At 44.9% G+C, this 26359-nt stretch overlaps 1 protein-coding gene across 2 annotated transcripts in view; it reads right to left on the bottom strand.

Moving 5' to 3' along the window:
* IWS1 (interacts with SUPT6H, CTD assembly factor 1) overlaps positions 1–26359 on the bottom strand; it is a 522634-nt gene that overhangs the window by 361731 nt on the left and 134544 nt on the right. For both annotated transcript variants that reach the window (XM_069617877.1, XM_069617876.1), the window contains exon 4: positions 4613–4802. In XM_069617877.1, coding sequence (XP_069473978.1) covers positions 4613–4802 — 190 coding nt within the window. The remainder of the gene's footprint in view (positions 1–4612; positions 4803–26359) is intronic.

The raw sequence follows: 26359 nt of genomic DNA, 5'->3' as shown, positions 1-26359 counted from the left end.
TAGCCTACTCCCTACACATTGTGGGTGCTATAAATCGCACAACGACAAACATTGCATGCTTAAGTTGACTCCTTCCCTAGTAATCATAAGGGCAGCACATTCAAAAGTATTTGTGTTGGCAGGCTGACATGTGTTCAATCAAGTATAGATGAGCTAGCCTTATACTCACCCCTAAACACTGAGTCAATCACACTAGGAATGGTCAGCATGTGCCAATTCTCAGAAGTCACAGTTTGAGAAATTTGACCATCTGCATGGTGGGCGTGTGCTCGCCGGCTTTTACATTTTTTTTTAATTAAATGGAATGATGGTAGAACCACCTCAGGAAAATGTGTGTGGCTAATTCACACATTTTCCTAAACTCACACCACGAAAAAAAGCATAGAGCCGTGTACAGAGTCCACCCTGTCAGATTTAGTTAGAATGTGACAGCCAGGAGTGCACTAGGTCATCTCCAGGAAGGGTGATGACCAAACCTTCCCACTGCCATGGCCAGCCTGATTAATCAACAGCTCCATGGATCTGCCCTGCTCTTTATTAAGCCCTGCAGCTGGAGGCAGCGATTAACATACCAATATAGGGTACTTCAAACGGATCTATGTGATCACTGTGGCGCCCGTGATACGTGGGTCAGCACTGGCGCCGCAGGGTCCGCTTTTTTTTTTCTTTACCCCTTTCGTGTCCTCCGCTACCATGTAATGGATGCAGGGTACAACTATGCAGCCCCCAAACCCCATTACCACGACTATTGGGAGTGGGGGACACCCCCACAATACCCAATTCCATTAGTCGCAGTAGTAGGGGTCGGGATATTAGTAAGGCGCAAAGCTGCCATACTCGGTATAAGCGACATTTTGGAGTCGCAGTATTTGTATGAGTCCCTTCAAACAGGCCCCCATTGGGCCTGGCTGCAGAGGATGACAAAGGAGACAGGAAACCCAACAACCTTTCATATGTACCTGTCAACCTGAAGCCAGCTCCAGCCCTCAGTATCAATGACAGTGAGCTTACAGTAAGCCACCCAGCCAGGGGGACCAGATTCATAAGGTACTAGAATGTGGTTTCCAGGAGCCAGAGAGACTGGTCTTGCCGCAGCTTCAAGGGAGACCTGCCGTTTTAACAGGGACCACATATAAAAGAACCATCAACCAGAGACTCTTTGATCAACAACAGAAAGGAAGATGGATGGGGCTTAGTATCACAAGAGTGTGGCCAGAGATCTTTCTACTGAGAGAAGGTTTCCGCCATTTTTAGTTCTGGAGAACGCCTTGTTTCTGTTTTCACCCCCTTACCTTTCCTGTTTCAAAGTACTCTGGGTATGACCTCACGCTTACAAGAGACTGTTGGGTAGGGATGCCAGGATTGGTTCATTATGGCAGTCTTAGCCTACACCAATCACTGTGCTTACTTTGCTTTAAAAAAGTGGGCTGGGACCCTCTTTTGGCAGATCTGAAGACTTTGCAAGAAAAAAAAAGAACTCAACCTTGGACCCTGGATGAAGGTACAGTCTACCTCAAATCGTATGCCAATGAAGGAAGGCCAGGATATCCTAAGAGGGAAGCATCCCCTAAACTTCTCCCAGGGAACAGAGGGAGAAACAGAACTCTGAACACCGTCCAGCCGCTCTGGAACCAGTACTCAGCCAGCACACATTGCGGCCTGCTAGGGTCTCTAGCAAGCTTCCTGGATAGGAAGTGCCAGAAGGTCTCTGAACCTACAACCAAGGACAAGGCAGCTGCCTGCAACACACTCCTCAGCTTTGAGCCATCCGCCTTAAAGGATGACAAACCCATTTAAGAAGCTGGGAGAAGTGCTGTGACAAGTATCTACTGCTATCCGCCTTAAAGGACATTTTCGAGCTACTCTAGTTCCTCGAACCACTGTCACGCTGCAGTCGCTAAAAATAAACCAGAGAAGTCTTAACCAGTGCTCCAGAATCGCCGATCAACACGGAGACTATTTCTGACCCTGAGCCGCTGTGTAGGCCTGCCTGCAGCCGGTTGTCCAGCTTCACTCGCCGAACCCTCTTGCCACATGATGCCCAGAGCGGACTCCAGTCTCAAACTCACAGAAGCCTGCAAAGCACACTGAAGCCGACTCAACCTCCAAGAACACCTACAGCACAAGGCAAATTGTGTTTCTGACCCCCTTATCCTTCCCAGAAGGCCCCTATAGACATATAAAGACCCATTGTTCCCTTTCTGCTAAAGTCATTAAACTTAAACTGTTGTGTTTTTAACCATACCGACTACCCTCCAGTCATTATCCAGAGTGCATCCACTTTCCTTCTTTGAAACGGTCGGTCTTCTGCATTCCCTTACAGGGTTGGTTGTATTTCGTAGTGTTAGACTGACTGTTGTGATCTAAATAAAATCAATGTTTGTATACGACCTCGACTGGAGTCCCTTTTATCATTAGGTAATATTCATATTTTCACTGTGTTGCAACTAACCAACGATCCAAAACCTTTGGGAGATAATCCTGCCATCCCGTCCACGTTACCAAATTGGACAAGGAGGTTTATAATTTGCTTGTTACTCCAATCTGTTCAGATCCATCTGGTGTATTAGAGATGTGGGGCTGATTTACGTCTTAGAAACCAATATTTACCCCTGAACGACTGGTACCCCCAGAGGTTTATTCGTCACACACAGAAATTAAATCATTTTTAAGAGTAACAAGCTCATCCTCTCAGACTATTTCCAAAATATACCTCCTGCATGGGAAGCACCCATTTTAAACAGGAATTCACAACAATCCCTCGTAACACATCAATAGAAAAAGACACCATTCAAACTGCATCTTCTTATGGATCAAGAAAAATGAAATAAGATCTAAAAGTATGCATACAAAACGCAAATCGTGATGTTGGTAAATAAGTGATTTAACCTAGATTTAAAAAACCTACATACAAATTGAAAGGCTAAGAGATTATCAGTGGAACTAATTTAGAGATCGTGGAGCAGGGTTCAAAATTGCCAGGGGCTGGGAGCTATTTAGCTCCTGGTTACAGCCAAGGGAGCCTGGTTAGCTTGAAACCAAACCAGGAGCTACTTTTGATTCCTGTGGGAAGTGATGCCATACAAACCTAGCTATGGGATAGTGTGTGTTTGGGAATGTATATCGTGGAGAATAAAGAATTCACCCAAGGGACATTCAGAGCATATTGGATAATATAAAATGGACAAGAAGAGTGTGCATCTTGTGCAAAGTTAGATTTGATGTGCGCTACATACTAGCTCCCGGTTCCCCACAGGTATCTCCTGCCAAACTGGTTATGCCTGATACCCAGGAGATGCTTTTTTCTCCTGTTGAACAAATCCCAATTCCAACCCCTGGTGAAGATACTATGTTCAGAGTAGCTAGACTTCTGCACTACGTACTTTAGATAAATACTTTGAATTGAAAATGTAAAAAAGCAAGCAAAATGTTTAGAGGTCTCTAAGAAAAGGGAACCTCAGTATGAAATTCCATCACATAGCTAAAATCTGCCATTATATGTGTTTAATTTTAGATTTCCAGAAAGCATGTAAATGAAAGTGAATGTGAATACCTTTTAAGCAATGAGATTTGTGAGCTAAAATAAGCATAGATACTTTTGCGATTGTGGCAATTGAGCCTAGTCCTTTGCATTTCCTTTTAACATTACATGCCAGACTTCATGTTATGCCACACAAATGTTGCAGACTAAAGGAACACGTGTGAGATAATTATGATCCTGTGTGTACAAAGATGCATCCGTAGGTTCTACAAAAATTGTTGACTTAATCTTAATTCTGACGTAACTAAATTTGACTATTTGGAAGTAGGTGAATGTTATAGGTCCGAGCAAAGCTAGTTGACAACCTTACACCAAATCACCTTTGGAGATTTAAGTGAAAGATATTTCCTGTTCTAATTTCAACAAAGGTATTTTAACCTCTTATGGCTGGGCTGAACTTGTGGTAAGGTTGGATTTGAAAGGAATTGTGATTAATCAAATCTAGAAAGGATAAACAAGCCATCCTATTTTTCTTGGCAAAACGAAATGGCGTGTCAGTGTATGGAGTCTGTCTTCGTGTATAAGTGACAGTGACCGCATATCATAGTTTGAGAGCTTTGTTATACAAGATAGATGTAGGGGTTAAATGTGCATAGAAATTGTTTTGTCCACCTGCCTGAAATCTGAGAAATGTTGAGAAAACCTTGGATGTACAACATGTGAGAATCAAAGAAAGCCCAGCCAATACGGGTGACTAACAGTCCTAACATTTGTTAAAATTCATTCCTTTAATGGGGTATTGCATACCAGTCAAAGCAAAAGAAATTATGTTTTAACACACTGTGGGGAAAAACAGACTCCCACAATCCTAGTTTACAGTTTAGAAAACAGCATCTTGAACTAACAAACAAAACGTGCAGTGATGAAGAAAATGTTTGAGAGAAAATCATGTTAGAAAGCCAAAACATGTTGGGCCTATATTGCACTAGAGTCCTATCACGCATATGTGTAAACTGAACTCAAGACAAAGAACAATGAGTTATTAAAAGCCCTGGTTTCGGCTGCCCTTTTCAGTGATATAACTTGGGGCTGGGGTATAGGGTGGAATTGGGAGTTTTCACACCAACTTACTCTTCCTCGTTGCCAGATTCACTGTCGCTGCCAAACAGATTTTGCTCCTTGCTCTTCCCAGTCTCTCCCTTGATTGCCTCGTCATCTTCACTATCGGATGTTACAGCCTTTCGTTTCGGAGCAGATTTTTCCGAAGCAGCATCACTGTCAGAATCTTCGCCGTCTGAGAGGATCTTGGTTTTCTTTGCAGCTGTGTCAAAAAAGAGCAAACTAATATTGAGCATTGCACCACCAAGCAAAAAAAACTAAAGGAGTATGCGTGTGGTCTGGGCGGTGGAACACTAGTCGTAAATTTATCGATTAGTGATAAAAAAAGCTGTTAAAGTAAAAATGCACACTTGCTCTAACAAAAACATTATTGCAAATGATGCCAATCATGCTAGAAAGAGGCCTGCTACTTGCAAATTGATTACAACTGAGTGATCACCTGCATACTTTTTTAAAATTATTTGGTTAATTGAATTCAACATTTAATAAATTACATTTACCCTTCACTACATATTAAAACATTCTATGAACATTTGAGAAATATAAATATTCTATAGGAAATAAATGAGCATTTTAAACCAAAAAAAAATATTTCACATCCAGGTAAAATATTTTGCTTATATAAAATCGTAAAATTCCAGACATTTCATGAAAGAAGAGGAGACATTTTAGACAATACTGGCTCAAGAGTTAATTTCCAATTCCAGTGCACTAATAAATCCTGTTACTGCCACCACTGTTGCTGTTGTTCGCCCCGCCAAACAAGAGTCCAAATATGTTTATTTCCATCACCCACATTCAATTCAACATAGAGCGGAACTGATCGTTTCACGCACTCTATTAGCCAATGCTTTAATGGCTCATAACCACTTTTCCAAAACCAGGAACATTGGATCCTTAGGGAGTAGCCCATATCATAGCAGCATCTGTTTAGACAAAATTAAATTCTAACGAAATCGAAGGAAATTCATCCGAGTAACTGTCAGGATCGATACTCCGAAATGGAGCAAGTATTTTTTATTTTTTGTATTCACCTTGCAGGTGTGACAATGAGCTATTAGAATGCAAAGACTCTTGCATGCTGGTGCAATCATAACAGAAAAAACTTACTTTACTTTCATAGGCAGTTGAATAAGTTCCTCAGTCGAACAAGATGCAAACACTTAATTCTTGAATACTTTTCAAATGAGCACAACCTTGCGCTAAATAGATTTTAAAAAGGCGAATTCGGCGTAGGGCAAAGGAACTTTCTCACTAATGATAGAATCTTCGAGTGTGCTCTTGCTGTCAGTGAGACTATGCCCAGATCGTATCTTATTGTATCTATTCGGAGCGACTTTGGAACTTTCAAAACTCTTTTCCAAATTTTCCCCTCCAAAATGGGGAGAAACCCTAATGTTTCAAGCGGATAAACCTCTATGCCATATAGCAATTTACAGACAATCTTGGCTAATAGCCCATTGCAGGCTTTCAAGTAAACTTACCAAATTTAATATCAATTCTGGCTAATTGGTTAGTCAAATCTGATGCTCTAGTTTTAAACAAGCTAAATAGAACTTGACAAATTCAGACCTGCATTCAAAAGAAACCTCAAGTACATCAGTGAGATAACTTTAAAAATCTTCCACGTAACTCACAAAGGCATTAATTAGTCTCTGTAGGCCGATTGCAGTGACACCGAACAAAAGAAAGTCATCTGCATAAACCAGCCATCTAAAATGCAACCCACAGAGATTCGGGGAGACGAATGCCACAGATAAGTGGTCATCGGCTAAGTATAGAATGAAGAGGCAGGGCGCTAACACGCTGCACTGCCTTACACCCCTGCCCACTAGTATACTTTGGGATAGCTCGCCAGAGTGATTCAATCGCACCCATATGTTTGTAGTCGAGAACAAACATGGGGGAATCCCCAACAATTGGAGTTTTTGCCATAATCGTGCCATGTCAACGGCATCAAAAGCCGCTGTAAGGTCAACTGAGGGCACAAATATACTTTCATAACTGCCATTCCAGGCAAGCGACTGTAAGCAATTCAATACTACACCATTCAGGGATGTACCCATAGGTCGTTGAAATCCCGTTTGCCATTTTTCAATTCTCCCTGGCACGTCCAACCAGGATTCCAGATGCAACAGTAGGATAGATGAAAAGATCTTTGTGTCCGCATCTTGAATCGCGATCAGACGATAGTTCAGGGGACTTGTCCGGGCACCTCTTTTATAAATAAGAACTACATAAGCCGTTGACCAGGTGAAAGGATACACTCCTGTTTTTAAGATGTTTTGATAGAGAAACAACAAAACTTCAGCTCACAGAGAAGGTTCTCCCTTAAACAAATAATCTGATAGTCCATTCAGCCCCAGGGCGCTCGATGTACTAATCTTACAGAGTATTTCCAGCACAATCTCCCCACTAAAATCTTCAGGAGTTAAGTAGTAAGAGTTCCCTGCTGGCAGAAACTATCCATTCTCTCCTGTAGGCTCCACGTCAAAGACCTTAGTAAAGTGGGATACCCACACTGACTCTGTAACCACATTAGTCTGCGTGTGAGGTTGATCAGTCTACCGCATTAATGGTTTGATAAAATGACCTCACATCTTTATCCTTTAGGCAGCAAAGAATCGCCTCCACATCATTCTGTGACCATATGGCCCTCGAGTGGTGTTGCCAATTTCCATTTATTTATTTCTTTTTTATATTTATAATCCGCCGAAAGACTGCAGGCATCAGAGCGCGAACGCAGAGGTGAACAGAGAAACTTAAAGAAGGACACTAATAAAAAAATAACTGTTTTCAGTCTTTTCCTAAAGGCCAGGAGCTTCATCAGCAGATAAGTATTTTGGGAGGCTGTTCCACAAATGTGCCGCCTGTAGCTGGAAAGATTTCCTTGGACCTTTCATTCGTCTACTCTTCGGATATCCAGGCGAACAAAGTCACTGGATCTGGTTACTCTCTTAGGACAGTGGACCCTTACTGTGTCCTGGAGGTAACTAGGCACCTGACCAGAGGCACTTCTGCGCAATAGTGCAAACATTGAAGCGGATCCTGGCTGCCACGGAACGCCAGTGCAGACCTTTGCGATGCTCTGTCATATGTTCTCTTCTAGAGACCCCTTTAATGAAGCGCACAGCATCATATTGCAAGATTTGTAGCCTTTGCAAACAACCCCTGCCAGCGCCAACCAGAAGTGTGCTGCAGTTGTCAACGCGCAGCATAATCAGGGCCCTGACTATGGTAGTACAGTTAGCCTCTGATAGAAAGGGTTTGACTAATCGAGAGTATTGTGCCTTATTAGTAGTGTATTGAACTTGGGCTTCTGAACTCAGTGAGGCTTCCAAAACAACTGCCAGAGTCTTAACTTTTGAGATGACATCGATTAGCTTTATCATTCAGAACCAGCCTAAGTAAACACCATCCAATTTCACACGTGCCTGGGTGGAGCCAAAGACCAATAATTCAGTTTTGGCTGCATTGAGACACATACCATTGTTGGACATCCAGCTCTGAATACTATTATAGATTCTAGTGATGAGGTCAAGGTCTTCTTCATATTTCCCACTGATACGCTTGTCGTGCCTTTCTTATCCCCTCTAATCTTTCCCCCAGTGAAAGAGAACTTTTTAAAGCGGAGACACCCTTTATCTCAACATTCTTTTACATGTAACCACCTCTGCATTATAGGCATGTTGGTGAGGGATAGATACACTTAGTTTATCTCCCTTTTTCATGGTCCCAACCCCACCAGCAGTGAATTTTCAAAGTTCCCAAAATAAGCTGGAGCAAAAACATATTTCCATTTCTCTGGATGCCAAATATGCGGACAGTTGGTAATTGACCTTCCTCACTGTTCCCATATTCCAGGAAATCCTATTTCCACTAATGTTAGAGAGATCTCTAGAGCCCACTAATTTGGAGTGAGATTTCCCCAAAACCAATTTTATAGTAAAAGTAGTTTCCAGCATTGCATGATTGCCATATGGCGTAAAGTTGGCCTCAAAATCATTGCATCTTAAGGTGAACCACTAATCAGCGAAAACATAGTCGAGCGTTGAGGTTGTGTGGCCATTCTTCCGAGGAAGGAAATGGTGAGTGGGAGGGGGGGGGGGGGAGAAGAGGTTGCAGGGGGGGTAGTGGGGAGGCATGGTCACTAAGCAGGGTTGAACCCAGACTATCCTGACACGTGACCTATTGCTTCCCATTTCCTTTCTTGTTCTTACTGCTATTTGCTCTTTCACCCAAAAATTCCCAGTCTTCTGTATATGAACAGTCAGAGTTCAAGACACCCGCCAGAATCACGTGCCTCTTCTGCGGGCTGGAGTACCATGCCACGACACACTTTCATCCAATTCGCTCAACGCTTCATGCCAATAGACATTAACTACTAGCAGCTCAAGTTGTCCCTCTTTGATAACTACTTCAATGATGGTTACCAATGCTCCCCAGCATATATTAAATGATCTCTTTACTTTAGGCAAACTAGGTGCCCTCACAAGTTTTAAGAGACCCCCAGGAGGACAGCTCAAATGACCCTGTTCAACTGGCTGCATGGTCATCCCATAGCCTTCCAGGGTGGGAGTTTGATCGAGTCACATTTCCTGTAAGGCAATAACGGAGTAAAAACGCAGCTTAAAAATGCAGCAGTTTCCTAATGGCATCTTCGGAGAACAGGCGGCCATGTCCCCTTGTGTTCCAACAAAGGAGATTGAACCGCCTGTACGCTAAAGGGTCATAACCTTTGTCAAGTTCAATGCACTTACCATTTTCATCACGCCCTCCCTCCCATTCATTTTTCAGCCATTTTAATAACCTGGACCAATCATTAGATGACTCTTCTGTCTCAGTAAAAGAATCTCAACTTGTAGGACGAGACTACTAATTCCACTCTGATTGAACGCGGATTCGATCTCCCTTCCTTGAAAGAGGGAAACATCAAACACAAAACTGTAAAGCTGTCTTTCATTAAAATAGAATTTGCAACAAACTTTGAATTGAACACTGCTACTGAGTATTACAAGTGTTGGTGATCAGAAAAATCAACCCTGAATATATCAGCGAAGCAAATTCCCACCGAGGTTGGAATCTCTAAAAAGGAGATGCAATATAGTTGAACGTCAGAACAGCAGCTTTGTTCTCTGATAAAACACTTTCAAAAGCCAAAGCACAAGTTGAGTCCTTCAGGTTGTTAGCAGAATTGCTCCTTGTAATATACTTCTGTTTACATACACTACCAGACTGTGCCAGTGTTCTGTTCTCTAATAGTGCTGGAACAAGTGGGTCTTTATCCCATACCGGCTTATCCCCCACAATGCTCTGTCCACAATTTGTTCACACTTTCACCTTTCCCTCCAGAACTAAGGGTTAGCACTCTTAATGGTACTACGGAGTCATGTACAAATTTGCAACCACAAGCTAATCCGCTATTCGCACCATCGCTGGAGCAAGGGAAGTCATGATTGAAACCACTCCCCTTATCGCTAACACTGCTTATAACTCGAGCCTTCCTTTGTGGGTTCAGAATTTTAGGTACAGACGGGACAGACAAAACAGACTGCCCATGATCAGAAGATGAACATATAAAATCTACTTTTTCCATGTTAACCGTAGCGCCACCATTACGACGTTTTCCCTTTCCAACCCAACTGCACAATTCAACACCAATACACATTTTCAGCTTAAATTGGGCCACATGTTGACCCCACACTTGGGTCAGGTAACACCCACAAATCTTCCAACACCGTGCCCTTATTCTCATTATTCCCAGAGCAATCCAATATTTTCCTTTGATTTACCATGTTTAACTACTACTTACAAGGGTGGAGCGACTACCGGGGCAGGACTATAGGTTGGGGGGGAGGGAGGGCTGATTTCCCAAATTAGAGTTTTTCCTATCAGATATCAGTTCTGGGGTTTCCATTAATAACATGTCTCTTACAACAGTCTGATTCACAAAGAACACATACAATTTTTGGTTTCAGAATTAATCTTAGTTACTTGAGTTCTCTTTGGTTTCTTCGTTTGTGGGGCAACGGAGGACACCTGCTTATTCCTGTTTTTAGATGTACCAATAATGATTGTGGGCATGAAGGCATTCTCAACCTTTTTAACGGACACCTCTGCTTTGGTGTCAGTTGGAAACGGGCTTTGGGAGGAGTTTAAGTCGAGCGCCATTGCTGTTACTTTTTTCTGTGACGCTAATTTAGGACCATCGAAGCTCTCAGAGTTGACGATCCTCCCCCCTCCCTTTTGTTTTTGTAACTTGCCCTCCCCAGTATCATCTGGATTAAGCACGGTATGCTGATAAGTTATTCTCATTCACCCCCACCCTTGATTTCACCAGGTCATGCCGAGTACTTTTGTCCCCCGCAAATATGTGCATCTCATCAATCTTGTTAACTAAAGACTGCAAAACAACTGAGTTAGCATTTACAGCCGCTTTCATAATCTCATACAGAGAAACTATTGTGTAAAGAACTTGTCTGGTTCGTAAGAACTTGCCAACAAAAGTTACTTCCAGAGGTTGATATTGCAAATCTGGATAGCTAAATCTACCAGAGGAGGGGACATGGTGCCCCCCCCCCCCCTGCTTGTTGATGTAGAACATTGCCACGGAGTTGTCCGTGCAAATACACACCACTCTGTTGATGATGGAAGGCTGGAAAGCTTTCAATGCCAGAAAAACTGCCAGGAGTTCAAAATAATTGATATGAAGCATTCTGTCCTGGGGCATCCACAGATCGTACACCTCGAGGTGACGCAGCATCGTCCACCACCCTAGGAGCTAGGAGTCTGTTGTAACCGTAACCTGTGGGCAGGGCTCCTGGAAGAAGGTTCCCACTGAAAGGTTGCTGGCAGATGACCATCATTGAAGGTCCAGCGTCATGGAGGATGGGATCGGAATCATTTTGGAGTCTGGGTCCACGGCCTGGGACCAGCAGTCCCAAAGAGCAAGCTGGGTGCGTCTCATCTTCAGTCTAGCAAGGGGTAGGGCCAACATGCATGAAGCCATCAAGCCCAGGAGTCTCTGGAACCACCAAGCCGACATGTGGGAGGATTCCAGGAAAAGCAGGCATGTGGCGATAAATACGCAATTCTGTCCTCTGTTAGGAACACTCTGGCACTGACAGTATATCCCAACGGAAACCTAGAAAAATCAGGTCTTGAGCAACCGTCCTAGACTATTTCCGCCAGTTCACCAACAGCCCCTGTTGGAACAGGAGCTGTAGGAGTGACTGAAGATTGGCCATGGCAGCCTGTGGGCAAAGACTCCGCAGAAGCCAATAGTCTAAATATGGATAGACATGAACTCCCTGCAGTCTGAGGAATGCTACGATGACCGCCATCCTCTTCGTAAAGACACAGTGTCGAGCTAAGACCAAACGGCAGCACACGATACTGGAAGTGTTCCGTTCCCACGGAAAAGCAAAGGTATTTCCGATGTGGGCCCCAGATCAGGAAATGCATGCAAGTGTCCTGAAGATCTACCACACTGAGCCAATTGCACTTCAGAAGAGAGGGCCTTATCTGGCTGGCCGGGATCATCTTGAATTTCTCTTGGGGTAGGAATAGATTGACGTTTGAGAGGTCAAGGATAGTGCGCAGGCCAGCCTGGTTGGGTTTGGGCACTGTAAACAAGCGGGAGTAATAGCCCTCCTCTTGCTCCTACAAGGGAACAGGTTCCAGCGCTCTGAGGTCAAGAAGTTTCTGTACCTTGGCTCCGAGGGAGGGCGACCCAGTCTGCTGAAGAGGATGGTGAGAGGGTGGGATCTGAGGGAGGGGCAAGTGAAAGCCCACATGGGCAAGGGACAAAACCCATTGTGAAAGGAGGGGATAATGGGTGTACACCCATTTTGTTATAGAACAATGGATAGATTATATATATATATATATATATATATAATGGGTTGGGGTAATAAAATTATAAGGTGATTGGGTGGGGGGGTTGGATTGGGTGGGCGCATGCAGGGGGTTTCCCCCCCACATATATATCCTAACTGACTGTTTAAATTCGGTCAATTGTGCAGAAGGTCAAAGGTCAATTGTTATTCGAACAATTGTCATTCGTACACCTCGTGAACAACCATACATAATTCATGGGGGGGGGGAAGCAAAAAACAATGTCATTGTTGACCCGGAGTTCATATGTTTCCATCATTTGCTAGCGTGATAACTGATACATTACAGTGTTCATTCAATTACCCATTACGAGAAAGGATCACTTGGACTGTTCAATGATCTACTTACAACCTACAGTGATAATATTCATACTCATAAGGACAGATAGAACGACATGTGATAACATACATCACTCATAAGGGAGGCCAGAGATAATGACGTATGAATTTGGAGAGAAATCATGTAATTCAACATAGTTCCTAAGCAACAATCTGGTGTACATTCTTTTCAGCACACAGAAATATCTTATCTGCTCAGTGCTAGGCCTACTAGGTGGTGCCATGGTGTCGTATATAATTCATCATGGAAAACAAAAAACAATGTCATATCTATTCAGGGAAATCATGTGGTTAAAACATTGTGCAACTAGATCAGTGTACTATACATATATTTGGTTCCCCACCAAGGTGAAATACAGCTTTGCAGTTATATGAACGAAATTCAACCAAGAGAACTACTCCAATTAACAGACAACTGGAACACGTAGAGCCATTAGCAAAGTATCAAGACTTGACAATCAAACCGGCTGATAAAGGTGGTGCCATTGTTGTAATGGATACAAGACTGAATTCTTATTCTTTCCCTCCAACACTCTTCCCCCTCCATTTCCCCCTCTTTTTATCCACTTTCCCCCTTCTAATCTCACCATTTCTGCCCACACTCGCAATCTAGGCCTCTAATCGACTCTTCCCTCTCCTTCACCTACCATATTTCTCTTACCACCCGTGCCTGTCGCTACCACCTTTTCAATATCCGTAAAATCTGTTCCTCCCTCACCTTCCATGCCACAAAACTCAATCTCCTCACGTCTTTTCTACTGCTCCTCTCTCCTCTTCGGCCTCCCTGCCTCCCATCTTGCTCCCCTCAAATCCATCTACCACGCTGACATCCGTACCCTGTCTTCTCGCTCATCAGGACTCAATTTCCTCCTCACTTTCTCCACTTGGCTGGCTTCCCTTTCACTTCCAATTTAAATTTCATTTCCTCTGTCTTGTTTTCAAAACTCTGCACACTCTTGCTCCTCCCTACCTATCCTCTACTCTCATTCTACACTCCCTCCGATCTGCTGATCTTTTCCTACTTACAGTACCCCTCGTCCCCATGTGCCTCTTCTCGATTCCGTTCCTTTCAACTTCTTGCCCCTCTACATTGGAACCCTCTACCTCTCTCTATTCGGTCCATTCCCACCTACTCCTTCTGTGCCTCCTTGAAATCTCTTCTTCTCTATCCCCCACCCTGACAGTCCTCCGTATCTCCCTTACTTCACTCTCTCCTCCCTCATCTTTTCCCTGCATACCTTTTCCCTCCCCCTCATTTTTATCTCCCTGTCCTGCCTTCCTCATCTCTCCCCTTTCCTCCACCCTCCTTCCTCGATTATAAACCAGGTAAATTGCCCTACATATACTGTTTTGTTAGCTTGTTTCATGTTTGTAAATTGCTTCAATTAATTCTCATTATGTTCTATGTATCATTGTTGTTATAATGTAAAGCGCTTTGGCATAAAGGGCTATATAAACAAAAATAAATACAAATATTACACAAACAAATGCCTGGAACTACTGGATGATGAGACCACCTATACCAAACTCATTCCATGATGAATTATGTATGACACCCTGGCCCCACCTAGTAAGCTGAGCACTGAACAGATCAGATCAGATATTTCTGTGGACTGAAAAGAATGTACACCAGATTGTTGCTTAGGAACTATGTCATAATTGGTAATTGAATGAACCCTAAAGTATCAGTTGTCACGCTAGCAAATGATGGAAACGAATGAACTCCGGGTCAACAATGACTGTTTTTTGCTTCCCACTATGAATTATGTATGACACCATGGCCCCACCTTGTAGGCTGAGCTCTGAGCAGATCTAACAATTCTATGACCCTAAATGAATGTACACCAGACTGGTACTTAGGAACTATGTTGAATTACATGATCTTGCTGCAAATTCATTCATCATTATCTCTGGCCTCTCTTATGAGTGATGCATGATATCACATGTCATTATCTCTGTCCTTCCTTACAAATTAGGTATATCATCATCTCTGGACGTTGTAATAGATCACTGAACAGTCCAAATTATCCTATGCCGCAATGTACAAATGAACTCCGGGTCCTACTGAAGCTGCGTACATCGCACACCAGAAATATAGAATATGGAGAACTTTGTGAATATATTCCGCATCAAGCACTGTACATAAAAGCACAATTCATTTCTAAAACATCGATGGACGAAACCTGAACAAGTGCATAGGTTATATTTTAGTGTTAAGGCATTTGCCGATCTATGTTGATCACTATCATTACTGTAATACCGTACAGTAGCAGTCCATTGTACTTCCTAATACAGTCCATTCCAAGGTGGCCACCTTATTTCCCAATCAATCAGTTTAGTCCATCTTCTCTGTTTGATATGAACATAGGCCCTTTAACTTACATAAGAAAGGGGACCGCATCTATCCGAACTTTGGTTGCTGTGGTTATGGACGTGTGTTGCTGTGTTCGTGGTTTTTATTCAGGGAACGAGACCTAGCAGGAATGTTAGTTCTTAATGAGGGGTCCTGCTTAAAGACCAGATATTCTGTTCCGATTTTGCATTATGAACAGACACGATTGTTTGATAACACACAGCCCATCTATTACAGTTACACGGGTTTGCGAAGACCTAGTTCTTCCAGCTCGAGTCCCTCTAATGCCGCCAACAGCATTTTGCCTGGTTACACTAACGGCGTGGGTTATGGGACATGCACATTTGTAAAGTCTCCAGACTCCGAGGTATGATGATTGTGTCTTTATTCTGTCAGTGAACCTCATCTGATTTTTTGTTTTATCTAGTCGACTTATCGACCCACTCTTGCATTATTTTAACCATAGGAATTACAGAATGCAGCTTTGATTGTTCTGTCTACGTGTTGCTGCTAATCCTTTTCTTCATCGATCTATTGTGTTAACATTCGGGATTATGATTTAACGAGGGTGAGTGTTTCACAAACTAACATAATCGTTACTATATGGTCCAATTATCTATGAACCCCCATCTGACACCACTCCACGCTATATTAATTTTTTGCAGTTCTTTCTAACAGGACACTCGCCAGTTCAACACCCAGATATTGTGTGAGTGTCATGAATTTCCATGCACGCTTTTAAATGAAGTTCTAGCACCTATTGGTGAGTGCCTCCTTCTTATTTGTAACATCAGCTGCGCCTAAAATTTCAGGCTTTGCCTACCCTTGTGTCTCTCTAGATAAGTATAGCACTGTCTTACTAGATATCATGAGCAGTAGTACTTTAGGAACTAGATGAAACGGCAGTTATGTGTTTCCTTAGCACTAGTAATGACTACAACGGTGGTCGGTCAAAATGTCGAAAATAAAATGTAGAATGACAATGTAGAAAAAAAATGTCGAAAAAAAAGTCGAATTCCCTTTTTTTAAATTATATATTTATTTTGGAGTCCGGGAATAAAAAGAAATGGGTAAAACAAAAAAAAAACAAAAAAAGAAAAGGGGGGTTGAGGGGGGAACCCCCCCCTTTTCTAATAAAAAAAACTTCATAAAATAAAATTTTGACTTTCAACATTTTGTCTTTCTACATTTTCACTATAAACCAACTACAACAGCTTTGTCAGTACGATCTATGGAGCATCTTATCCGAGAATTTATCTAAATACAGTGAGCATAGGCACAGGGTTACTTCTGTTTGGTCCATATGAGGGCTATTGACACAATACATATGTGGCATTCAAAAAGGTTTGACTGTTAGGAGACGATCCCATTGATTAAGAGAGGTAGTTGGAACTACCACGAACATATGGATATTCCAGGGATTACGATATTCTTACCAGATACATAAACAATTCTCTTGATGTCGATGTAAATGATTTATGTCAAATGGCGAAATGTAACAGAAAACATTGTGGTTTTTTCTTTCTTCCTTTCATGCATGTCATCTATCAACAGTCCTATTAGGCTTCTGAAGATGAGGGAGCACCTAGAAACAAGTCAGCCTTTGACATTGGACTTTAGGATGTGTTTTGCGTATTTGTATATTGCTCTATGATTAAAGTACCTTGGTTTTAGATAAACTGGGTATACATACTTTTCATTGAATTGAAGCATGGAATATAATGGTTATTGTTGAAATATTATTTGTGACCAGTCTATAAGAATAACTAACCGCCTATTGGGTGTACCCCGACAGTGTGCAAGGTACGGGGGGATTCCCACGGTAGATCATTTAATTTTCTTTCCCTCTTCCGATAAGAGAATCTGCCACGCCTCCAGATGAGACTATATTTGTCCGCCCATCAGAGTCGCGCGAGACCGATGAAAAACAATTTAGATCGTTTGTCAGCAGTGAGACCACCTGTTCCCAAAGAGTAGGCCGATGACCGAGAGAAAAACCGCCTACTTTGCCTTTGCTGCAAGGCCCACCAGAGGAACCTTCTGCTCAGCATGCACAGCATGCCTGGAACCCTCTGGAACCTGAGAAGGACCTTGCCTGGGTCCCCGACCTCAGAGTATAGGCAGCTTTAGCTAAGGAATTTGGCAAGGTCCGACAAAGATTTAACCGTTTACGTGCTTGCCTTCGTTTTTATTGAGTTCCTCATCGTTGCAGGAGTGGAACAGCTCTTTACCTTCTAATGAGAAGATAAAGTACTTTGTCCTGAACCTCCTTTGAGAACTTTGTAGCATGCAACCACGCTTTGCGGGAGATGTCTACTCCAACCATAAGGCCCCAAGCAGAAGTGTCTACATGATGGGCTACGGCCTCCAGCAGGACCTAAACCAGCACTGTGGCATCGGATAGGCACTCTTTAAAATTTTCCAGCCTGTCCGGAGGGATAAATTCCTGTAATTCAGAAAGCTCCTTCCACAGTTTGAGATTCGCAGCTGCCAGGATGACTTCGGTATTCGCCTGGTGCAGCTGAAGACCAGAATTGGACAATACTTTCTAGAAGTTTGTCCTCTGTGGACAGGACCTGAGAAGCAGCCGTAGAGGATGTTGAGGACGGCTTAGTCTGAAGCATAGCTGCCGCCATCACGGTTGATGAGGGGAGTAGACATGCAGTCAAGGGTATGTCTTCTGGCGAGTGAAGCTTGTAGCGAGCGTTAATTTTCCCATTTATGTGCTGCCCGGAATGAGGTTCTTTCCCCAAACCATGCAGGCTTCAGCTAGCACATCCTTTTGAAGGAAAAGGCCTGTGTGCTCCTGTGTCGAAAGAGTTAAGGATCCTGAAAGTACACCTTCTGGCGGAGCCAGAAGCTCGGGTATCGGAATATCCAGCAACGCCTTCATATCCACGGCACGGTCATGAAAGGCTCAGTGTGGGGTAGGTCCTCGCTATCCTGGTCTGCATGGTCTTCGTCAGATGCGACAGGAACAAAAAACTGATCCGTAGTACGTGGTAAATTAGACGCCTGTGGGCATACTTGACTGCGCTATGGGCGTCTTAAGCACAGGTGAAAGTGGAGACAGTGGAGAGGGCCCCACCGGAAGAGGAGGGGGGGCGGCACCACCGAAACCTGCTGAGGGGTTGTAGGAGCAGGCTGTGGCTCGAGAGGCTTAGGATACATTTCTTTAAAAGTATGCCTTCATCGGGCCAGAGTGCATAAGGGCCGGGAATTTGCCATAGAACACATCCTCAGAGGAAATTCTAGGCACAGGAGTGGGTAGAGGGGCATATCCCAGGATTGTAAAGAGGCTGGTTGCCAGGATGGCCCTCCACCAACAGGATCCACAAACTAAAGGAGCAGACGCAGGAGGGAGCAAGACAATGGTAGGAGAAACGTTGAGAAGAGGTAGTCAAAATGGCTGCCTCAAACCGCGTAGGTTGAACCAACATTTTGTCACTGCCCGAGGTGAACTGCGTCACAGGTGTCAGTGAGGCCATTGTCAGAACAGGTTTATTTTATCCATTTTAGCCTTGTGACAGGGAACCTCAGCAGAGTCGGTACTGGCAGATTTAGAGCGCCTTTAAACCCCTTTGGATTCTGCAGAAGAATTAGCCCTCAGTGAGGGAACCTCGGCAGGGGCAGTACTTGAAGACTTGGGGACTTTGCCCTCCTTCTTTGCCCCCTCAGCAGGATCAGTTCGACCACAAGATTGTTTGTGGGAAGGCTTAGGGTCACCCCCCCGTAGCCAGAGCCCTCGGAGGAGGCCCCTTGATCTGGTCCGTTTTAATTATAGCCCCTAGTCGAGGATATCCCTGGTGCCTTTAGTCACTGTACAGGAAACCTCGAGGCTATGCTCTGTACGTTTAGTTCCATACTTGGAAACCTCGGGAATAACCCCGGTCAAACCTGCCCCAGAAATGTAGGGCTTAGCCTTAGCCCCCAGATGGGGAACCTCCGATGAATATCCAGTCTTGGCAGCCCCTTTACAGGGGGCCTTGGAGCAAACATCAGAATCATGGTTAGATCCACTTTCGGGACACCTCAGAGAGAAGCCTGGTACCAGCGCCACTTGGGGACCCTCCCGGAACCAGAAGACCCCCGGGAAGGAGTCCCCTGACTGGGGTGCCCTAAAAAGAAGGAATTTACCGGATGCTTCCTTTTTTCGTCGATGAGCTGCTGTAAATGTGGAGGAGATCTGTTGGAACCAAGCAGACACTTGAGTGACCGAATGGAGAGGGAGTTGCAGTAGAAGCAAGAGTCCCACCGATATTTTGGCCCCAAGCACTCTAGACAGAGAAAATGGGGATCCGCCCACGCGAAACGACGTTCACACGAACAGGACACAAATGCCAGACGCTCTGGCATAGACGAAGGAAAGAAGACTGAAACCCAAGCAGGAAGATGAAGGACAAGAGAACAGAAAGGAAAAATTCCCTATGTGGAGGGAGTCCCGACCCACTCCAAGCACCTTATCTTATCCTACCCTCGTACCCCAGCCCCATCTAAATTTTAAAATTAACCTACTTACCGAACCAATTCGAAGAAAAAAAAGTTTGAAGATTTGAGTAGGTGAAATTGTATTCAGTGAAATCTACAGTATCATTGTGGGTCTGTTGCTGCTGTCGCATTGTTGCTCCCTCCGATTTCACTGCTGCTTTTGAGGAGTGAAGCTTTCCAAGCTTTCATCCGCCTTGGAGCCAAACAAATGGGAGCCATCAAAAGGCATGTTCAGAAGCCTTTCTTGGACATCTGGTGGCAAGCTAGATTTATGCAACCAGGAAAATCTCTGCAAGACAGTACTGGCTGCCATCACTCGCTAACACCGTCAGCGGAGTCCCATTCGGACTGGAGCGACTGGCACATTGCTTCCTTGCCATTCCATTCTTTACAATATTCAAAAATCCATCCATTTCTTTGCCATCCAGTATGTGCTCAGCAACCAAAGCCACCACCTCCCACAGTGTGAATGTACATTTGGTCAATGCACAGGTGGCATGGTTAGATTTTAAGGCCATACTACTGACTGAGGAAACTCTTTTCTAGAGTATGAAACCTTTTATCGTCCCCGTCGGGGTAATTGTAGGATAGGCGGCTGCCCTTGATGAAGTAGTGGTAGCCTGCACCACTAGACTATCCGGAGAGGGATGCTTTGACAAGAACTCCTGTTCTACACTTGAATTCCTGTATTTCCTGGTGAAATCCTTATTAACCGCAGGATTTGTATCAGGACTTTCGCAATTTGCCATGACTCTGCTCTTTAGAGCAGTATGGAAAGGGAGAACAGGGTCTTGTCAAGTTTATTTACTTTATTTAAAAAAAAAAAAAATATTGGCATTTGTAAAATCACATTTATCAGCAAATTGCAATTTGTCAATGCTCAGCATTACACAGTTCCAATATAACATGTAATGTCAAACCAAACAAAAAAAACCATGAACTGTCTTCTTGTGTGTTCCTTCAGTATAGTCGGACACAGATCTGTGGGGGTATGGAGTACATGTGTAGTTTTCCGCTACAGGGGCAGTCAGGTGGGCTGACCTTTCAATTTTTCGTCATTGGGCCACTGTAGTAGTTCTAATCGAATTAAGTTTTCAAGGGGGTTTGTCATCAGATGGGTGGAACATGTCCCACAGTAGTGTTTTCCAAGCCTCAAACGACACACCCACCTCTTCGTCTACCCTGGAGACTCCCTCTCCCCATATCCTGGTCTCTGCTTCCGCCCAGCGCTCTAATTCCTTATGCCACATTTTGTATCGAGGGCCCCCTGTTGACTTCCAGGCCATTGCAATAGCTCTCTTAGCTAGAATGCACAACATGTCCATACATTTTACAATGTGCTTTAACTTGCTTAACCTAGGGTATGACCCAAGGAGGCACTCTTAAGGGACCAATCGTACCGGACTATACCAGCGCTCCTGCAGGCTCGCTCAATCTTGGCCCAGAAGCATTGTACTTACACACATACCCAGAACATGTCACCATTCCCGCCTCCCCCATAACACACCAAGGGCACCTTGGTTGAGCCCGCCTGCTGAATCCTGCCACCCTCTGTGGGGGGTCATGTAGCTGCGGTATAGAACATTCAGAGCTGTATCAGCCTAAATCTGGGGTTCTTGGACACCTCCTTGGGGTACGCTAATACCTTTTCCCATTCTTTCTAGGTGATACACACTTCCGAGTGTCTCCCATCTCTCCTTAAGTGTTGCACTGCAGGGGTTAGGCTTGTCAATCAATTGCTCATATAGCCTGGAAACCGGTTTCCATCCATCACTCAAGTGGTACATTACCGCCAGCAAAGGATTTACTGCTGGCTCCTCTGGCTATTTCCCCCCTCCCCCCCTCCCCATCTCCCTTTAGCCACGTGTCTGGTTCTCTGATACCACAGAAACTGCCCTTCTGGCAATCCTTTCTTCTCGTGTAGCGAATCAAATTCTCGGAAGGCCCCCTCTTCGAACAGATCCCCCCCCACCATGTGTATATACCCCATTTCTCCCAATACCTTGTTGTCGCTAGGTCAGTGCTCACCTTACCCACATCAGCAACAATTGGGACTTCAGGTGAGTAGGGACGTTCAAGGCGGAGCAGTGCCTTGGTCCTATGCCATACCTGCCCGCCTAGTGTTACAATCATGGGGATGCACCCCAAGCAACCCTGGGGAACCCACAGAATTTCTTTCAGATTCGCCGGGGCGACCAAGTGCTGTAATAGTTCGGTCTCAATAGTGACCTCAAATTAAAGCCAACGGGCAACATGGCTGAGTTGCACTGCTAGGTAGTACTTTTCCAGATCTGGGAGTTGTATATCCCTTTCCTTATAGTGCAGAGTCAGTGTGGTCAGCGACAGTTTGTGCCGAGTCGCTCCCCATAGAAACTCTCGGAGTAGCGTCTCCATCGTGCGGAAAAAGGTGGCTTTAATGTAACCGTGTACATTCTGCAAATGGTTTAATAACCTTGGGAGAATTATCTTTTTAGCGATGGATGCTCTGCCCACCATAGACAAATGGGAGTCTGGACCAGAATCACATCGATGCCCGTAGTCCTTTCATCACCGCCCCAGTGTTGCTTTCATGCATTAGCTCTGGTGTGCTTTTTATGTTCATCCCTAGGTATCTGAACGTATCTACCTGCCATTGAATGCCTACATCTGGTAGGTCCTCAATGCCCTTTCCCTTCAGACCTGCCAGTGGGAATATACAGGACTTTTGTCTACTAAAGCGTATCCCAGAGACTTTGGCATAGTTGTCGAACACCTCCAGCATCACCGAAGCATTAACATGCAGGTCCCTCTTTTAGTAAAGGACATCATCAGCATATAACAAAATCACGTGGCACTTTCCTCCCACCCGAATCCCTGCATCAAAAAACTGTTTCCTGAAGTATATTGCAATAGGTCCGAGCCCTAGGATGTACAACATGGGCAGCCTTGTCTGGTGCCCCTTTGTATGTCCCAGGCCGATCACGCAATTCTCCCAGTTTTCACTCTTGCTATCGGTGTGGTATATAGCACCTTTATCCATCTAATGAACCTTTCGCCAAATCCAAATTCCCTTAGCACTTCAATGAGGCAATCCCAGTATATGGAATCAAATGCTTTGAGAGCATCTAGTGAAACTACCACAAGGTGCCCACTATCTGCCTCCGTATGTGCCACAATATGTTGCAATCTGTTCAGGTTCGCCAATGTATTGTGGCCCGGTACAAAGCCATTTTGGTCACCATATACCAGCCACACCACCACTCTGGATAACCTCTTGGCCAGTATAGTAGTCAATATTTTAATGTCATAATTTAACATTGCCAGGGGGCGATATGAATCGCATTCATCCGTGGGTTTGTTTGGTTATTGGGACCACCAAAGTCTCCCTCATGCTATTCAGTAGTGACCCTACTTCATAAGCCTCTTTGAACACTTTGTGGAGCAGTAGGACCTAATTGCCTCACTGACATCTTCAGCAGAAATGTCTCTGTCCAGTGCCTCACGGTGTGCTGTCTAGTTTGGGAAGCCCCATCTCTTCTAGAGTATTCCGTATATCCTCCCACTGTGCTAAAGTGTCATGAGCATATCGACGGGAGTAAAAGGATGCAAAAGTATAATTGATCGACTGCTGTGTCCTATGGATGTTACCTTCATCCTTAAGTGCAGTTGTCAAGTGTCTCGGGTGCTCTCTCCTGCACAGCCATGACAACAGTCTACCCGGTTTATCCCCCTCCTTGAGTGCCCTGGTGGTTTTAACTCTGTATTCAAACTTGGAGAGCCTCCCCCCATGCCTCCTGGCAGGCGCGCCTAGCTTCAGACAGTTTCAGTTCCTCCCCCCTGGTCCCCGGGGTAGTAGCTTCCATTAACATGATTTCCTCCTCCAACTTCCCCAGTTCCACCTGGGGTGTTCTCCTAATGCCCCCAGCCCCGGCTATTACCTCTCCCCTCACCACTACTTTGGGCCTCCCAGATTGTGCCCCAGCGTTCCACACTGCCCTGGTTAATTTCAACAAACTATAGTAGTTTGTTCCGGAGGTGTTCCCTAAAGGCCTGACCTGTTAGCGTCTCCATAGGCATGCGCCATAATGTATAGGAGGTCTGGGGCCCAGCATTGCCCAAACCAAAAGCAATAGCGAGTGGTCGGAAATCGATCTGCACAGGTATTGTGCAGATTGAAACTGTGGAAGGAGGGCTCTACCCACAAACATGTCATCTATCCTGGTGTACAGGCCATGTGGTGGGGAGTAGTAAGAGTATCCTCCCCCCATCTGTGGGGTGTAGCTCTCTCCAAACATCAGCCAGATCCAATTGGGTTAGAGTTGTGTTTAGAGCCAGAGGGGCAGCTGCCGCCTTGTTCGATGGTGGTGCAGATCTGTCTAGATCTAGATCTCTTATGCAGTTAAAAATCCCCCCCCCAAACGAAGAAGCCCCCTCTGTGGTGGGTTACTTTGGCGCATACCATGTTAAGGTGCACGGGATACCGTGATTGGCCCATACCATGTTAAAGTGCATGGGATACCGTTATTGGGAAAGTAGGAGTTGACTATACATACCTCTGTTTGTTCGATAGAGCCCCACAATATTAGGTATCTGCCCTCTTTATCCGGTTCCACCCCCAGCAATCGAAAGGGTAACCCGGGATTTATCCAAGTGAACACACCCCTTGCATACTTAGAGTAAGTCACTCCATATCCCTGCTCCCCCTAGCACTCTTTCAATTTAGCCATAGCCTCCTCTGAAAAATGGGTTTCCTGTAGCAGGACTATTGATCTCTTTAATCTGCTCAGATAGTTTTTGACCCGGTTCCTACGTAGGTAAGTGCCCATTCCCCTTACGTTCCATGACAGCACCTTCATTTGAGCTGCCATGACAATGTGGTGGTGTTCCCCAGAGTCTCCACCTGATCTCCCTTCCGCACCTTGTAGCTAGGCGGAGTACAGGATGTTCCCCTTCTCTTCGTATCCTGTCCCCATCACTTCTCAATCTTGCAAGTGTCTCCCCCCCGCCCCATTACCAGCAATCCGCCTGAAGACCGTATACCACCAAAAGCAGTAAATAAACCAAACAAACACGCCCAGTCACTGCCTCGTTCCAGCAGTGCTTGAGCGCCCCTGCCCTTTTAAGGCCCAATCCGGGCCATCGATTGCGAGTCCCATTGTGCTGGTAACAGGCCTGCACTAATCGGTCCGTGGGTTAGGCCTCAAAGCACAGGTCCAGTGGGCAAATAGGCTTCCCGACCGATTCAATTATACAACAACACTACAACAAAAATCAAGTTGGCTTATGGCTGACCTACCGTTGGCACTGGTAGGTGGCTTGTTTCCCCAGTGGCCGCCCCCTCCCTTAGCCCCAGGTCGTTCAAGTGACTGCCTCCTCCCCATTAGCCAAGTTGTTGTGCTCCAGCCACATGTTTGCTGCAGCTGGAGTTTCCAGCAACACAGCTCACCCCTCAGGGTCTTGTCGAGAATATCTGTGAGGTCATCCTGCTCGTAGACCGCAGCCGGCCTACTCCAGCCCCAACACTCAGTAACCTTTCCCATGACTGCCCTGTAGAAAGCATCTGCATGTGCAGAAAGCTCTAGCCTGGCAAATTCCACCTCTGAGGAGGTATCTAGCCCACTAGCATCTTTCAGTCTACCAGATGTTGCATCTTGGACTCCTCAGAAATTAAAGTCTAAGGGGCATTGGGAGTACCAAATTCTAGGCTGAAGGGAGGAGTGCCCTGATCAGTTACCTCCTCCTCTTCAACAATCTGTTTTAGGTAGAGGTTTGAAAACCTTAGACACCTCTGAAGAAGTAGACAGCTTTGACGCCGATGCTCTCGACATCGAGGAACTTGACTTGAGTCTCGTCGAAACAGTGGAGGTGTGAGGCTTACCCTTCGTCTCGAGACTTGCATCTCTGAAGCTCCTCGAAGGAGTTGTTTTTTTAGCCCAGGCTCGAGGGCACGCAAGCAGAAACTTTTGTGGACTCATCAGCCTTACACATCCGGTCCAGAAGCAGGGTCAGGAAAAGCCACCTTCTCAAAGACCTTCATCGGTAGCCGACTTACCTGGATAGCTCACTATGCATTCGGGTGAGGAAGACGAAGAGCGCAAGCAAGGTAGTCTCTTCGCTATTTTGCGTTATGGCGAAGACGAAGAATGGTGGGAACTGCTTCTGGAACGAGAGCGCTTAGAGTTTTTAAGCACTTTTGAGGCAAAACACATCTCGTCCGAAGACTACCTCTCAGAAGGAGTGCTCGAAGGGGATTTCGAAGGGTTGGGGGGGGGGAGGGGGTCTACTGCAAACGAGTTTTCCCTTCCTCTTTTTCAAGGCCTTTCCTGTCATGGATTGACAGGAACTGCAGTAATCGTCCTTGTGGTCGATTCCAAGGAATCGAAAGGCAAATGCAGTGTGGATCAGTGATAGACATCTTTGACCAACAATCCGCACACCTTTTGAAGCTCGCTTTAGAAGTAGACATTTCTGTAAAGACAAGCAACTGAGGCTCGATAGGGTAAATATCAAAGACGAGGAATACGCGGAAGGACACAATCCATTCAAAACTTTGATAAAGGTAAGATAAAGGTAAGATTAAACAATGAGGGGCTGATGTTGAGCAAAACAGATACGAGATGCAGTCTGCAGAAAGGGTTCGTACTGGGGCAACTTGCCGTTTAAGTCTATATGTAGCAGATGTTGGTAAAACTTTGGAGAGAGTTT

This window comes from Ambystoma mexicanum, chromosome 10 (assembly GCF_040938575.1).
Source record: "Ambystoma mexicanum isolate Mex_15411 chromosome 10, UKY_AmexF1_1, whole genome shotgun sequence".
Classification (NCBI taxonomy): Eukaryota; Metazoa; Chordata; class Amphibia; order Caudata; family Ambystomatidae; genus Ambystoma; species Ambystoma mexicanum.
This window is presented reverse-complemented; position numbering and strand designations above follow the sequence as displayed.